General features: G+C 38.1%; 1 protein-coding gene across 4 annotated transcripts in view; it reads left to right on the top strand.

Moving 5' to 3' along the window:
• The window catches only part of ATF6 (activating transcription factor 6), a 238,974-nt gene that overhangs the window by 179,364 nt on the left and 42,707 nt on the right, over window positions 1–16,903 (top strand). Inside the window, exon 16 of one of the 4 annotated variants that reach the window (XM_030935787.1) lies at window positions 1,095–1,358. The exons of the other annotated variants lie outside the window; for them this stretch is intronic. Coding sequence (XP_030791647.1) covers window positions 1,095–1,297 — 203 coding nt within the window. The 3' untranslated portion in view covers window positions 1,298–1,358. Of the gene's footprint in view, window positions 1–1,094; window positions 1,359–16,903 lie in introns of those variants that run through there. 4 annotated transcript variants of the gene reach the window in all.

Genomic DNA, 16,903 nt, shown 5'->3' with positions numbered 1-16,903 from the left:
GCCTTTCATGGATTTGGAAAATCCAGTCATTAGAGGAACATTGTCTTTTTAATCTGTTTCAGACACCTTGTAAATAGTCTTTTTTAAAAAAAAACTTCCCTTTTTAGGATAAGCTACTATTAAAAAATTAAGATTCAAATTCAGGAAATATTGATTGAATATATACCATGTGTCAAGTACCATGCTACATCGTCAGCCTTTTCTCTGAACAGTCTCTTTACTTCTTAAATTAGAGCCTGATTTTTTCCCCTTCCTCATGTACCTCAAAGTCTGCAGCATGGTAGGTGGTATCCTTGCTTCCCACTACAACTTTCAAATTATTTCTCCTTCTTTCTCCTTCAGTCCCCTTAACTACTTGCAAATCTGTCACATCACACTTTACTCCTCTTACCCTTATTTGTTGCTGTCATCTACTCCACTGACGACTCTTCCACTGCCTCTGTCATCCTGCTGTCTAACTTCAGCATCCGCATAGAGGAGTCGTTAGTACTCTAGCCTTTTTTGATCCAGTCATCTTTTATTCCGCGCCACCTCAGCCTCCCATCCACATGGTCATAATCTAGACCTTATCATCATCAATAGCAGCACTCCCTTTGAAATCTCCTTTTCAGGCATCCCACTCTCTGACTGTTACTTACTCTCTTACTTCAAAACTCACACTCCAACTACTCTCTTACCTCACAAGTCTAAAGTCCTTTGACCCTGCCACTTCTTTTCTGTGTCCATCACATCCTTAATGGCCATATAGTCCTCCTTACCCAGCTTAAATTCCATGGTCCTGTACTGTCACCACTCTCTTGTGAACACCCCTTACTTCCTGGCTCCTTTCTTCTTAGGTTCCACTTTCTTGGAAAAACTGCTCTCTAGGTAAACCCGGCTCTCCTCTCTATGCCTGGTCTCAAGCAGCTGAAAATTGCTAGAAAGTATTGTTCAGTGAGAACAAGTAGATTCACTTCAAATTTATGACCATTAATTTCAAAGGGATATTTAATATTGCCAGTCATTGCTAGTAAATTCACTTTCCCTCTATGAAAAAAAGAATTTCTCACCTTCTGTTGTCGAAACTCCAACATCCTCTCTCCCCACCCCATCAGCTGATGAACTCACCAAATACTACGCTGAGAAAATAGATGTCATCATGCAAGAGCTACGTCATGTTTCCACTACCACTGGCCCAGCTGCATCTACACCCACAAACTCTGCCTTCCCTCTTGTTGCACTGAAAGAAAAGTCTCTTCCATTGGGTTCTAAATCCCTGCTTAGCTACTTGCTAGATATGCATCATTGGGCAAGTTAATTAACTTTTTCTGTACCTCAGCTTCCTCATCTGTAAAATAAGATATTAGTAGTACCTTCTTCTAAGAGTTGATGTGAAATGAATAAAAAAGCTTTAAATAGTGCCTATTTTGGGGTTAGCTGCTGTTTTACTGCAATAATCATCATTGCCATTGTCCTTAAAATATCATCGCCAACTTGTAAGGTAATTTCTTCCTTTTGGACCCTGACCCCTAGCACCTCTCGCAATGCTCAAAGACTTTACTCTGCATTTATACCATTCCTCTTTTATACAGTTCCTTCTTCTCTACTGGGTCATTCCCATCAGCATACAAATGTCTTTTTTTTTTCCTCAAGGGAGGGAGGGACTCACTCTCTTGCCCAGGCTGAGGTACAGCGGCGTGACCCATGGCTCACTCCAGCCTCCACCTCCGGGGCTCAAGCAATTGTCCCACCTCAGCCTCCCGGGTAGCTCCTGAACACAGGTACATTCCACTCCCAGCTAATTTTTAAATTATTTGTAGAGACAGAGTCTCCCTGTGTTGCCCAGGCTGGTCTTGAACTCCTAGAGTCAAGTGATCCTCCTGCCTCGGCCTCCCAAGGTGCTAGGATTACAGACATGAGCCACTGCACACAGCCCAAAATGTCTTAATATTACTATTACCTCTGGTATAAGGAGACTTCTTTGACTTCACATCGTATTTCTGTTACCCTTTAGAGCAGAACTCTTAAGACTCACTCACACTCACTGCTTCTACTTCCTTATCTCCGATTTTGTCTTCTTTTCACCCTTACCAAGCTTCTGCCATTTCACTCCATAAAATGCCATTGCCCTTCCACTCCACTGAAATGCTCTTGCAAAGGGAAGTCAATGACAAATATCTCACCAAGTTAAAGGTCATGTCTCCATTGTCATCTTACTTGACCTCTTACATAGCTAATAGTTAGCTGTGTAAAATACTGTTAGTATTTATATAGGGAATCCTTTCCCCATTTCTTGTTTTTGTTAGGTTTGTCAAAGATCAGATGGTTGTTTTTACACAGCTAACTATTCCCTCTTCTTTTAGTCCACCCAATTCTTATTTTTTTTTCTTTTTTTTAAATTATTATACTTTAAGTTCTAGGGTACATGTGCACAACGTGCAGGTTTGTTACATATGTATGCATGTGCCATGTTGGTGTGCTGCACCCATTAACTCGTCATTTACATTAGGTATTTCTCCTAATGCTATCCCTTCCCCTCCCCTCATCCCATGACAGGCCCCAGTGTGTGATGTTCCCCTTCCTGTGTCTAAGTGTTCTCATTGTTCAATTCCCACCTATGAGTGAGAACATGCGGTGTTTGGTTTTCTGTTCTTGCGATAGTTTGCTGAGAGTGATGGTTTCCAGCTGCATCCATGTCCCTGCAAAGGACATGAACTCATCCTTTTTTATGGCTGCATAGTATTCCATGGTGTATATGTGCCACATTTTCTTAATGCAGTTTGTCTTCGATGGACATTTAAGTTGGTTCCAAGTCTTTGCTATTGTGAATAGTGCCGCAATAAACATACGTGTGCATGTGATTTTATAGCAGCACGATTTATAATCCTTTGGTTATATACCCAGTAATGGGATGACTGGGTCAAATGGTATTTCTAGTTCTAGATCCTTGAGGAATTGCCACACTATTTTCCACAATGATTGAACTAGTTTACAGTCCCAACAGTGTAAAAGTGTTCCTATTTCTCTACATCCTCTCCAGCACCTGTTGTTTCCGGACTCTTTACTGATCGCCATTCTAACTGGTGTGAGATGGTATGTCGTTGTGGTTTTGATTTGCATTTCTCTGACGGCCAGTGATGATGAGCATTTTTTCATGTGTCTGTTGGCTTCATAAATGTCTTCTTTTGAGAAGTGTCTGTTCATATCCTATGCCCACTTTTTGATGGGGTTGATTTTTTCTTGTAAATTTGTTTAAGTTCTTTGTAGATTCTGGATATTATCCCTTTGTCAGATGGGTAGATTGTAAAAAAATTTCTCCCATTCTATAGGTTGCCTGTTCACTCTGATGGTAGTTTCTTTTGCTGTGCAGAAGCTCTTTAGTTTAATTAGATCCCATTTGTCAATTTTGGCTTTTGCTGCCGTTGCTTTTGGTGTTTTAGACATGAAGTCCTTCCCCATGCCTATGTCCTGAATGGTATTACCTAGGTTTTCTTCTAGGGTTTTTATGGTTTTAGGTCTAACATTTAAGTCTCTAATCCATCTTGAATTAATTTTTGTATAAGGTGTAAGGAAGGGATCCAGTTTCAGCTTTCTACTTATGGCTAGCCAGTTTTCCCAGCACCATTTATTAAATAGTGAATCCTTTCCCCATGTCTTGTTTTTGTCAGGTTTGTCAAAGATCAGATGGTTGTAGGTGTGCGGTATTATTTCTGAGGACTCTGTGCTGTTCCATTGGTCTATATCTCTGTTTTGGTACCAGTACCATGCTGTTTTGGTTACTGTAGCCTTGTAGTATAGTTTGAAGTCAGGTAGTGTGATGCCTCCAGCTTTGTTCTTTTGGCTTAGGATTGACTTGGCAATGCAGGCTCTTTTTTGGTTCCATATGAACTTTAAAGTAGTTTTTTCTAATTCTGTGAAGAAAGTCATTTGTAGCTTGATGGGGATGGCATTGAATCTATAAATGACGTGGGGCAGTATGGCCATTTTCACAGTATTGATTTTTCTTATCCATGGGCATGGAATGTTCTTCCATTTGGTTGTGTCCTCTTTTATTTCACTGAGCAGTGGTTTGTAGTTCTTCTTGAAGAGGTCCTTCACATCCTTTGTAAGTTGGATTCCTAAGTATTTTATTTTCTTTGAAGCAATTGTGAATGGGAGTTCACTCATGATTTGGCTTTCTGTCTGTTATTGGTGTATAGGAATGCTTGTGATTTTTGCACATTGATTTTGTGTCCTGAGACTTTGCTGAAGTTGCTTATCAGCTTAAGGAGATTTTGGGCTGAGACAATGGGATTTTCTAAATATATGATCGTGTCATCTGCAAACAGGGACAATTTGACTTCCTCTTTTCCTAATTGAATACCCTTTATTTCTTTCTCCTGCCTGATTGCCCTGGCCAGAACTTCCAGCACTATGTTGAATAGGAGTGGTGAGAGAGGGCATCCCTGTCTTTTGCCAGTTTTTAAGGGGAGTGCTTCCAGTTTTTGCCCATTCAGTATGATATTGGCTGTGGGTTTGCATAAATAGCTCTTATTATTTTGAGATATGTCCCATCAATACCTAATTTATTGAGAGCTTTTAGCATGAAGGGGTGTTGAATTTTGTCAAAGGCCTTTTCTGCAGCTATTGAGATAATCATGTGGTTTTTGTCTTTGGTTCTGCTTATATGCTGGATTATGTTTATTGATTTGCATATGTTGAACCAGCCTTGCATCCCAGGGATGAAGCCCACTTGATCATGGTGAGTAAGCTTTTTGATGTGCTGCTGGATTCGGTTTGCCAGTATTTTATTGAGGATTTTTGCATCGATGTTCATCAGGGATATTGTTTTTTTTTTTAATTTTAATTTTAATTTTTTTGAGACAGAGTCTCGCTGTGTCGCCCAGGTTGGAGTGCAGTGACGCGATCTTGGCTCACTACAAGCTCCGCCTCCCAAGTTCACGCCATTCTCCTGCCTCAGCCTCCCGAGTAGCTGGGACTAGAGGTGCCCGCCACCATGCCTAGCTAATTTTTGTATTTTTAGTAGAGACGGGATTTCACCATGTTAGCCAGGATGGTTTCGATCTCCTGACCTTGTGATCTGCCCGCCTTGGCCTCCCAAAATGCTGGGTTTACAGGCGTGAGCCACCACGCCCAGCCTTTATACACAATTTTTAACAATTTTGCTCATGAAACAAAGTTAATATACATTGAACCATCAGAAAATAAAGGTGTCAGGTGTGGATTTTCCACTTGCATCATCAGGTCAACACTTAAAAGATTTTAGATTTTGGAGGAATTTGCATTTCAGATTTTTGGATTAGGGATACTCAACTTTTATTCTCTTTATTTTTTCGTAGATAATGCCTCAAGAAAGTAATTCATAGCATTTACACCACCACTATATAGCAGAGCCAAGATTTACATACATTGTATAAAATATCTTCCAATTAATTAAATTGTTAATTCAGTATTAAAGACAGATGTGCGAGGATTGAAAATATTTGGGACTCCAAAATTTAAAATAGGTTTTATACCACTTCATTCCTACACTATAAGTTTGTACAGATTCATTGGGAACAGTATAACATAATAAAGTCATTTGAATTTGATAGGTATGTTTGTTGAATAAAATAATTTAAGTAAGGTAAATGTTATTTGGTGATTACTTTGTGACCACCTGAAAATATTTTACTAGTTTAATAATATTTTATGTGATTAATAATAGTTGGCAAGCACAGATTCATCTAATCTTTTCAAGCGTAACTAAAACATATCCTAGGCTACCTTTCTACCACATTGAGATTTGGAGTTCAGAGTGAATAAACAACAGGTGTTGGAGAGGATGTGGAGAAATAGGAACACTTTTACACTGTTGGTGGGATTGTAAACTAGTTCAACCATTATGGAAAACAGTATGGCAATTCCTCAAGGATCTAGAACTAGATGTACCATATGACCCAGCCATCCCACTACTGGGTATATACCCAAAGGATTATAAATTATTCTACTACAAAGACACATGTACACGTATGTTTATTGCGGCACTATTCACAATAGCAAAGACTTGGAATCAACCCAAATGTCCATCTGTGACAGACTGGATGAAGAAAATGTGGCACATATACACCATGGAATACTATGCAGCCATAAAAAAGGATGAGTTTGCGTCCTTTGTAGGGACATGGATGCAGCTGGAAACCATCATTCTTAGCAAACTATCACAAGAACAGAAAACCAAACACCGCATGTTCTCACTCATAGGTGGGAACTGAACAATGAGATCACTTGGACTCGGGAAGGGGAACATCACGCACTGGGGCCTATCATGGGGAGGGGGGAGGGGGGAGGAGGGAGGGCTTGCATTGGGGAGTTATACAAGATATAAATGATGAATTGATGGGTGCTGACGAGTTGATGGGTGCAGCACACCAACATGGCATAAGTATACATATGTAACAAACCTGCACGTTATGCACATGTACCCTAGAACTTAAAGTATAATAAAAAAAAAAAAAAAAAAAAAAAAGACAGCAAGTGCTTATCATTATCTACACAATGGGTTATGTTCTTAAAGATCACTACAAAGTCTTCTCTTCTCCTGACAATAAAGTTTGGTCCTTTTGCACTGTTAAAAAAAAAAAAAAAAAAAAAAAAAAAAAAAAAAAAAAAAAAGAAATTATTAGCCTCCTTTTCAGCAATCGTTCTATAAATAAAACCGTGCAAAAAGTTGTCCTATAGGAAACTATAATTCTATAGGATTCTTTAAGACCCAGAGATAAATTTCTTTGACTTATTAAACTTATGGATTTGACAAATTATATTATAATTATATAATGTATAATCTGAAGAGTTTAAGTTATATAGGCACAAAAAGTTTGAGTACCTATTTATTGAAAGAGCAGAGACATTGTGAGAATATCCCTAATACCAGAGTTGTTCATTCTGAGCATATAAGGGTTTGGAAAAAGTTGAATAAAATACATTTTCTGTCATTTCTGAGTTTAAAAGTTACATATAACTTGGAAACAAAAATGAGTTGTGGATGATCCCTCTCTCTCAAGTGGAGCTTGTAAAATTTTGGAGAGAGTGGGAAAGGACAGAAAGTGAAGACAGAAATTCAGATTTTATTGAGCAACTGGTTTATGTAATACGCTGGATGGGGATATTTGTAAGATGAATTTGATTTTCCAATTTGAGCACGGTAAAGTACATTTCCAGGTCAATGTCTGTTCTTAAACTGTAATGTATTATGATTATACTTTGTGGTTTTGAGCCATGGAAAAAAGTTTCAGAAATCGCTAAAGAGAGTAGGATATGGGTGTGAAATTAATACCATTTAGAAATCACCAGTCCCATCATCTGTGTTCTCCATGTCAGTTTTATTTTTGTAATTTGTTGTTTTATACTTTGCATTCTGTTTATTATTTAAATTCCTTTGTTTCATAAGAGAGTTGAAAACAGATTAGTGAAGCTGCAAGAAAAAGTCTTTCTTTGTCTGAGGAAGTTGTCACACAGGAGATTATTGAAATAAAAATAGAATGCTAGGTATGCTTTTGAAAAGGCATTTTTAAAAAATGATTGCATGGTTGGTGGAACAGTGGATGATGGATTAAAAGCTACTGATTTTTTTTAAAAGGATTTTGGAAGTTCTACTAGTAGTTACTGTAAGCTAACATTTCCTGCTTTTAAATTATTTCTACTTATGTTGTAGTAAAACTGCTCATTTCCTTTCTGCACTCGTGATAAGTAATTGAACAAGATAGAGCATAGAAGAGGGGTTTTTTGGTTTGATTTTTTAGTGATAGATATGTTTGTTTTTTTAATGGTAGATAGCTAAATTGTGTAGATATCTTTCATAAGGGAATGAATTCTATGAACAAGCCATCAGCAGATATGTTTCATAATTTGACCAACATGTTCCTTGATTTGTTTTTACTGTTTCCGTTCCCATCTGTGTGCCTTGTTCCTATTCATGTGGTACATGTGCAATAAAAATAACTGTTTATACCTGTTACTTGAATTAAGGGCCCACGTAGATGAACAAATGACTACCAGGCTAAACTGTAATTATATTTAATCTCAAAGTAATTTCCATACATATGAAGAAAATCTAGAACAGCTTAATAGCAATGGTTGCAAATGCTAGTGCCAGCACACGCCACACATTTTTAGTTGGAGAGGTCGTAACAGAAGGGCAGGAAGCAAACCAACCAAATAAATGTGATGGTTTTAAAAATAAAAGAATGTTCATATAACTGCTTTTGATGATCATAGTTTTCTGGACGTGGCTATCCCAAGGCAAATATATTTGGAAACTGTCCTATTAATTCTGCTCAAGCAGCCTGGTTGCCTAAGCAGGTTGAGAGTTTTTCCTTTTACTCTTCTCAATTTATTTCTACTTAAAGGCCTGCAGGTTGTCTATTAAAAAAAAAAAAGTATTATCTACTTTGCATTTTCATTGTAATTCATTTCATTTCAATTTCATGTAATTGCATCCAGACAGTTGAGTGTTCTCTTAAAACTATGTTTTAATTTTTAAAAAATACATAATCATAGTTCTCTTTCTCTCTTTTTTTTTTTTTTTTTTTTTTTTTGAGACAGAGTCTCGCTCTGTTGCCCAGGCTGGAGTACAGTGGCGCGATCTCAGCCCACTGCAACCTCCGCCTCCCAGGTTCATGCCATTCTCCTGCTTCAGCATCCCAAGTAGCTGGGAATACAGACGCCCATCACCACGCCTGGCTAATTTTTTATATTTTTAGTAGAGACAGGGTTTCACCGTGTTAGCCAGGATGATCTCAATCTCCTGACCGTGTGATCTGCCTGCCTCAGCCTCCCAAAGTGCTGGGATTACAGGCATGGGCCGCCGCACCCGGCCTTTTTTTCTTTTTTTTTTTTTTAAGAGACAGGATCTTGTCATATTCCCCAGGCTGAACCTGAGCTGGGCTCAAGTGATTCTCCCACCTCAGCCCTCTAAGTAGCTGGGACTGTAGGCATGTGCCACTGCGTCCAGCTTTAGTTCTCTGACTTTTGGCTCATTACTAAAACTAGTAGTAAAATTCCCATACTAAGAATTTCTACTGAGGAAAGGAGAAAAATCACACTATTCACCTGAAAAAATAATTTTTTTCTTTCAAAATGTATATAGAGATCCACTAATTATGTGCAACTGGCAAGTAAAAGATGAGAGTTCACATTTACTAACTTCAATAGGTGCTACCTTTGTAGAGACCTGAGGCCTGAACTAATTCGGCAGTTTTCTACAGAGAAGGCAATCACCTACAGAGGCAGAGTATGAATCAAATTATCTTTAGAATTTGGTGGAATTTGGCTGAATTCCTTAGATCCCTTTTTAGCTCACTTCACCACACTGATGCTAAGATACTAGTTAGGCCTGGACCAACAATAATGATTTAGATCAATTCTAAACCAGAAACAATATGCTGATTAATTTTTAAGAGATCAGTTAGATACCAGGTAATATAAATTCCCAATGTCTATGGTATAGAATCAAAAATTAGAAGAACGTGATACATAATAGAATATTGATGACTAGCATCAGTTGGTACCTTGGGAGATAAAAATTGAACTGGGCTATCAAGGATATTTAGAATAAAAGGATAAAGAGAGTGTAAGGTATTTGTGTAAGGCATCTAGCTATAAGTTGCACAAACCTAAGGTTTGGCCTAAATAAGCTGGTTTCGTTTCATTTTGTTTCGTTTCATTTCTTTTTCCTTTCCCTTTCTTTCCCTTTCCCTTTCCTTCCCTTCCCCTTCCCCTTTCGCTTCCCTTTCCTTTCCCTTTCCTTCCCTTCCCCTTCCCCTTCCCCTTCCGCTTCCGCTTCTGTTTCCCTTTCCCTTTCTCTTTCCCTTTCCCTTTCCTTTCCCATTCCCTTTCCTTTCCTTTCCTTTCCTTTTTCAGAGTCTCAATCTGTCACCCAGGTTGGAGTACAATGGTGTGATCTTGGCTCACTGCAACCTCTGCCTCCTGGGTTCAAGTGAGTCTCCTGAGTAGCTGGGACTGTAGGCACCCATCAGCATGCCCAGCTAATTTTTGTATTTTTAGTAGAGACTGAGTTTTACCATGTTGGCCAGGCTGCTCCTGAACTCCTGGCCTTAAGAGGTCCGCCCTCGGCCTCCCAAGGTGCTGGGATTACATCATGCCTGGCCATCAGTTGTTTTTTGTTTGTTTATTTTAGTCTATTGAGAAGTCCACAGAAAAGAATCACAGTGATGAAGTCCACAGAAAAGAATCACAGTGATGAAGTCCACAGAAAAGAATCACAGTGATGAGCCGGTTGCTGTGTTGAGTCAACAACTTAAGAGCGGCTAAGGCCAAGCAGCAGCTGCTTGATGCAGCACTCCATCATATGCTAAATTGGAATTGAGCAAAGTGTTTGGGAAGAGACAGTACAGAGAGGATTCATGTTGAAAAGAGAAATAAATACTTATTTATTGCATGGGATGCAGCCAGATGATTTAGGTCATTAATGAATTAAGGAAGTAATTTAAAACTATCAAACATAAGAATAACACAGTGAAGACTCTATTAAGAGATTATTAATCCGGCTGAGAATTGTATGTAGAAAAAAATGAAGAGAGAAGACAAGCTAGGATCGATACTTTGAAACAATCTCAAGATGAGGTGATTCAAAGCTTGGAATGGGAAGAAAGGAAAAATTTCCAAAGAAATTCCAAAGGAAAAATCTATAGCATTTGGCAGCTGATGATTTACAAAGGAGAGAGAAGGAAAAGCTGATTCCGTGATTTTGAGACCAGAACACTGAGAGACTAGTACTGCCATTCAAAGAAATGGATAAAATGGGAGGGACAGTGTGAGATTTACGCGTCTTGAATTAGAGATGGCATTGGTGGGTGTATTTTTGTGTATCTCTTCTAACAGAATACCACCAAGTAATTCTTGACTGCTGAATTTCATTTTCTTTCCATTTTGTTAGATACTACCAGCCCCCTCGCAAGTTAGTGTCCCTTTCCATCTGTTGTATTGCCTTAGACTTCTCATTCACCACCTTGATGCTTTTACAAGATACAAAGCTTATGGAGATAGGCATGGGGCAGCAGGAAATATAGAGTGGGGATCTGCAGAGAAAAGAAAGACAAGCCCTCTTTCTTTGCTTGTTTTCCCTGGTTTTTTTTTTTTTTTTTTTTTTTTTTTTTCTTTGTTTTGCCTTGGGCATGATTGGGATTACTTGAGATTGTTCCTCTTGTCTATATTGTTGCAGTAGTATTTTAACTGGTCACACTAATTTATTATTTTTCCATCTTAATTCCTACAATTCACCCTGCATACTGCTGCCAAGATGAGTCATCCTTACATACTGCTTTCGTTACATCATTATCCTTCTCAAGAGCCAGCAGTGGATTTTCAGTGTCTGTCAGATGAAATCCAAATGCTTTAGCCTGGCATCAAAGGCCCAGGACAGTCTGTCCCCACATTACCTTTTCAACTCAATTCTAACCAAACTGTTTTACTAACAGTTCCTTGAATCTGTATTCATTAGTTCATTTAAAAATACTCATTCACTGATTCTCCTTTATGCCGAAAGCTGGAGGTACCAACATTGAATAAGGTACCCATGATTTGTACTTTTCTGTAGCCTCTAAGTGGAAGAGATGGAAGGAAACAAAAAAAAAAAAAAAAAAAAAAAAAAACAATCCAAACAAAACAATTGCAGATTGTGACAATTTGGGAGAAAGAAAGAAATATGGTCCCTTGATGAAATATGATGGTGGGAGTCAGGGGTAGAGAAGTCCTTTTTGATTGGATAGTGACAGGATAACAGTTAAACAAAGATCTGAAGAATGAGAAGAATCAACTGTGAAGAGCCAAGGGGCAGAAGATTCCAAGCAGAGGGAGCAACAAGAGAGCAGAAGCCCTGAGGCTGGAAAGAATGTGTTAGTTTTAGGATTTGTCAGAAGACCAGTAAGGCTAGAGTAGGATCCAGTAGTGACAGGTGGGAATGATACGAGATCAGGTCAGGAAAGTAAATAGGGGCCACATCAGACAGAATTGTAGGCTGTGGTGAAGAGTTGTGATTTATCAATATAGTGGGAGGGTGCTGAGGAGTTTGAGGTGTGAAGTGACTTGATCTGATGTACATGTAAAGAGATCACTCTGACTGTTTTTGCACATGTGGTGTCCATGTCTTGTATTGCCTACCCTCTTCTCACCAGGCTATCTCCTACCCATCTTTCAAGATCCAGCTGAAATCCTACCACCTCCACAAAACTTTTGCTTTACTTCTCTGGACCACTAGAATACTTCTGTAGGTCCTAGAATAAATAATCTTTCCTCCACTAAACTTCCTTAATGTAACCACCTCTCATTTATGGCTTTATCTCACACCACTCAAAGATAATTACCTTGAAGGTGGTGTATTTTTTTTATTTATCTGTGTGTCTTCTCTTCATCCCATGCCTAAAGAAATGCTCTGATACTTAATTTTAAATATATACTTGGTGTTGGGAAATTTTTGCCTTTTTATGATTCACATAAAATAGCTGTTCTATAGCTGTATCTTGCCTCCCTCACTTCCTCTGGTTGGCCTTACTTCCCTCTTATTTCTTGAAGTCATTAGTGTATCCATTTTTAACTCTTCCCAAACCATTAGATTTTCTCCCACTTAGCAGAGCCTCTTCTCAACTCTCTACTGTAAGGTAGAAATAGATTTAAGTGGAAAAAATAAGGTTAATGGTAGAGCTGCCTTTATGTACTTGAAATGTTATTACTTTGCCAATAATGCTTATTGTGTTGATGATTTATTGTCAGTTGCATGGGTAATTTTTCCATGAATAGTTTGTCTTTATTGTATTTGATTTACTAATTAATTACTTAGTTTATAGGAACCTTCACGAGACCCCAGAGGTTTAGATTCAATCAGCTTGCATTGAACTCTCTAGAATATTAGTTACTTCCTTGACCCAAAGGAACCAGTTGCTGAGCCCCCTGTACCTAAGTGACCTTCAGAATCTTGTTAGCTTTCAGTGAGATCACATTCACTCTTTCTGCCTTGTGGCAAAAATCTGTTTCTACTCAAACAGATGGTTTAGCTTTCAACAAATAAAAACTAGAGATCAGCATCTATTTAAGCCAACAGAGTTGGTTTGAGCCTCCCACTAACTCTCCAAAGTCTGTGTGTTTTTTTATTTTTTAATACTAAACTCCTCATAATGGATTTATCTTTGTGCAGGGAATCAAGAACCTTGCACTTTGTCAGAAGATGAGCCACTTCACATAATCGCAAGTTTCTATGTTTTAGAAGAATTGCTTAGTAAGCATAGGTTCAACTGCTCTGTGTTCTCTCTTTTGCAGTTACACCAACTGGAAACACTGGGGATCATAACTTTCTGTGAAGTGTTACATAGGTGTGTCAGCACTTACATGATACTTTCTTTGTTATTTAAGACATCTGCAAGCTGAGGATGGCCAGTGTCATTTCACAGATGTACATGCCAAAGACATGGTAGTTTTCATTCACATTGGGAAATATTTCTTCTCTTGAGCTTTTGCAAATAAAAGAGAATTCCAAGAAATCCATATTTTTAAAAAAATCTAGAATGTTGACATTGAAAATATAAATGCAGATTGTTAGTTTTATGTTCCTGTGTTGAGAAAGCATTCTTGCTTTGGGGATCTTGAGTGCCTTTGAACTCAACCAAGTATCCATAGAGACATTTGCCTCTGTATGTATTATTAATTTTACAGAAACAAATGCCTGTCTTAAATATAATATTTAGATTAAATAATGAGACAAATGTAAACTGCACAATAGTTTATTGCTAGGAAAGGAATTGCTAGGAAGGTCATATAAGCAGTTTCTTTGAAGATACCTAGGACCTAACTCTTTTTTCCACTCTAACTATTATATAGGACAGAACTTTGTGGGAAATGTGATCTACTTGGCATCATTACGGTATGGATTAGGACAAAGAAAGATGCATTAATATTCCTGTATTCATGCCATAAAATATCATGGTTAAAAAGGCTTTAGTACAAAGTTATCCATGGTAACTGCCTTCCAGGGATTGGATTCCTTTCTACAGCATGTTGCTCTGTGGCCAACCAATTTAGATATAATCACCTCCATTTATAGAGACTGCCTGCTTTAAATAGCTCTGGCAATTTGTAAATTGTTCCTTTTCTGTCTCTTAAGTCCACAGGATTATATATCAATATAGTATTTCTTCCATGTGACAAACCTTCAGTTGTGTGTATACTATATACCCTCTGAGTCTTCACATCCCAAGATCTTCCAGTTTTTGGAAGCTATTCTTATGACCTGGGTTCATGGTGCCTCAATTCTGGTGATTCTCTTCTGAATGGACTCTGGTTTTTCCACATCTCCTAAAGAGGACCAATGAATGCTGAGCATAGTGGAGTATCTCCTAATTCTATATAGTGTATTTCTATTGGTGAAACCAAGGTTTTTTTTTCTAGTTACATCATACATTGTACCTTCTGTCAAATATAGTCTTTAGCTTTTTCATGTATGTTACTACCAAGCCTTTTTATTTTATTTGCTGATTTGGATTTTTGACCTGAAGTTTAGGACTGTGTTTTTATCCTGATTAGATACAGTTTTTCATTAAGTCCCTTACTCAATAAACATTCAGAGAAGGCTTCCCTAACTCCATGGAATAGGTTCGGATCCCTTCCCCACTTTTTGTACCCAGAATACTCTGAACTCTCTTATTTTTGTAACATTCGTCTTACTTGTAATCAGTAGTTATCATCTAACTTCCCTACTAAATTGGAGACTCCTTAAGGTTAGGACCTTGTTTATTCAATATTCTTTGTAATTCCTACTGCCTGACAAGAGTAAGTGCTTAATATATGGTAGCTGCTCAGAAATGTTTGCTGAATTGAATATATGAAGTATCTATATAAGCCAGGCACTGTCCATTGTATCCAAGAAAAAATGTAATTGATTAAATGAACACACAGTGAAATTTGAACTGAATCTTCAATACTGGCCAAGTGAATGAGACATTCTGAGCATAGGGAACAGTATAAGTAGGGATATCAGAGACAGAAAAGTACTTAGTCCATTTGGGGAATTAAAGTTGGACTAAAGTGCACATGGATCAAGGTACAGATGAAGCTGTAAAGGCAAGCAGAAGCCAGTTCATCATGGCCTTGTAGGACATGATACAGAGTTTGACCTAAGCCTCTGAGCAGTGGGGAACTATTAAAATATTTTGAGCAGGGAAGAGGCATAAACAGAGTTACATTTCAAAAGATTTCCCTAGCAGCAACATAAAAGATAGATTGCAGGGGATGATGCTTTTATAGGGACAACAGTTAGAAAGTTATCATCTAGGCAATAGATGATGGGTACTTCATATTTAAAAAAGGATTCTTTATGTATGTTATCTATTGTGTGTAACAAGTTACTCCAAAACCTAGCAACTGAAGGAAAACAAACATTATCTCAGTTTCTGAGGGTCAGGAATCTAGGGACAGCTTAGCAGGGTGATTCTGCTTCCAGATCTCTCTTGAGGTTGGAGTCAACTTGTTGGCTGGGGCTGAAGACTTGACTGGGTCTCAGGGATGTGCCTCCACGTTCACTCATGCAGCAGGTGGCCTCTTTCTGGGGCTGCTCACCACATGGCTTCCTCAAAGCAACTGCTCCATAAGAGTGAGAAAGCAAGTGAATAAGAGCACTCCCAGGATGGAAGCCACTGACTTTTAAACTTAATCTTGGAAGCGTCACACCATCACTTCTGCTACATGCTGTTGGTTACTTAGACCAACCCTGGTACATTGTAGGAGTGGGCTGTACAAGGGTATGAATACCAGGAAGTGGGGATCATTTGGGGGCACCCTAGAGGCTGCCTTCCATGCTGCTTGTCACAGAATGTAAAGAGTAAGTACAAGTCCCTAATATTTTGATGGCTTATAGAGATAAGAGGATAGAACACTCCACATAGAAACTATCCTGTTACATAGAGCAGGTGAATAAAGTCATTTGCTTGACTGAAAGGTAAGAGAGTTAAGACCACCATTATAAATGTCAAGTAACGGTTACTTTGCAGTCATTGTTTAGTTTTATACTATAAATTACGATAATTTGGTTATATGTTTGTTTTTTTAGTATAATGTAATTGCTGTTCAGCTTTATATTCAGCCCCATAGCACTATGCCAAGTAATGTACAGGTTTCAAAAGAAGACTAAAATGTAATTCATGCCTTCAGAGAGTTAATAATTTTACTGGAAAGCAGGGCATACATAGATCATAGAGAATCTTAGACCCAGGAGAAAACTTAGGGGAGTTTAACACAACAGCCTTATGAAACAGCTAAGAAAACAGGTCGAGGGAGGTGAATGACTGATCCAACCCAGCTACTGACAGAGCTGAGACCATATCTCAGACCTTTAGGTCTGTAGGCAAGCATTTTATTTAAATATAAAATGTAATTTGTTTACAATACCAAGAACATTCTTTTTTAAATATAATATAAAAAACATTTATAGAGACAGAGTCTCACTGTGTTGCCCAGGCTGGTCTCAATCTCCTGGGCTCAAGCAATCCTCCTGACTCAGCCTCTTAAAGTGATGGGATTACAAACGTGAGCCACCACACTAGGCCAAGAACATTCTCTGAGGACTTAAATCATTTTTCTATTTGAAAGCAGAATGACTTAGTATTAGATATGGGGAAAGGCAAGACATAAATGTGTTAGAAGACATTTCTGTCTTCTCTTGGAAGACCAACTCATCCTGTCACTGATTACTGTGTGACTTTGAGCTAAATTATAACACATTAATAAATACAGAAGAAAATAATGAGCAATGCCACATCGCTTGCATTTTTTAAAGCAAGGACCACCCTAATTGACAGTGAGATCTTTATATTAATTTTCCCATTTAAAATAGATAATATTCAGTGTCCAGTGAAGAAAGAATTATGGGGTAAATTATGAG

The sequence above is a fragment of the Rhinopithecus roxellana genome, chromosome 8 (genome assembly GCF_007565055.1).
Source record: "Rhinopithecus roxellana isolate Shanxi Qingling chromosome 8, ASM756505v1, whole genome shotgun sequence".
NCBI lineage: Eukaryota > Metazoa > Chordata > Mammalia > Primates > Cercopithecidae > Rhinopithecus > Rhinopithecus roxellana.
The sequence above is the reverse complement of the archived record's forward strand: the minus strand, read 5'-3'. Positions and strand labels throughout refer to the sequence as shown.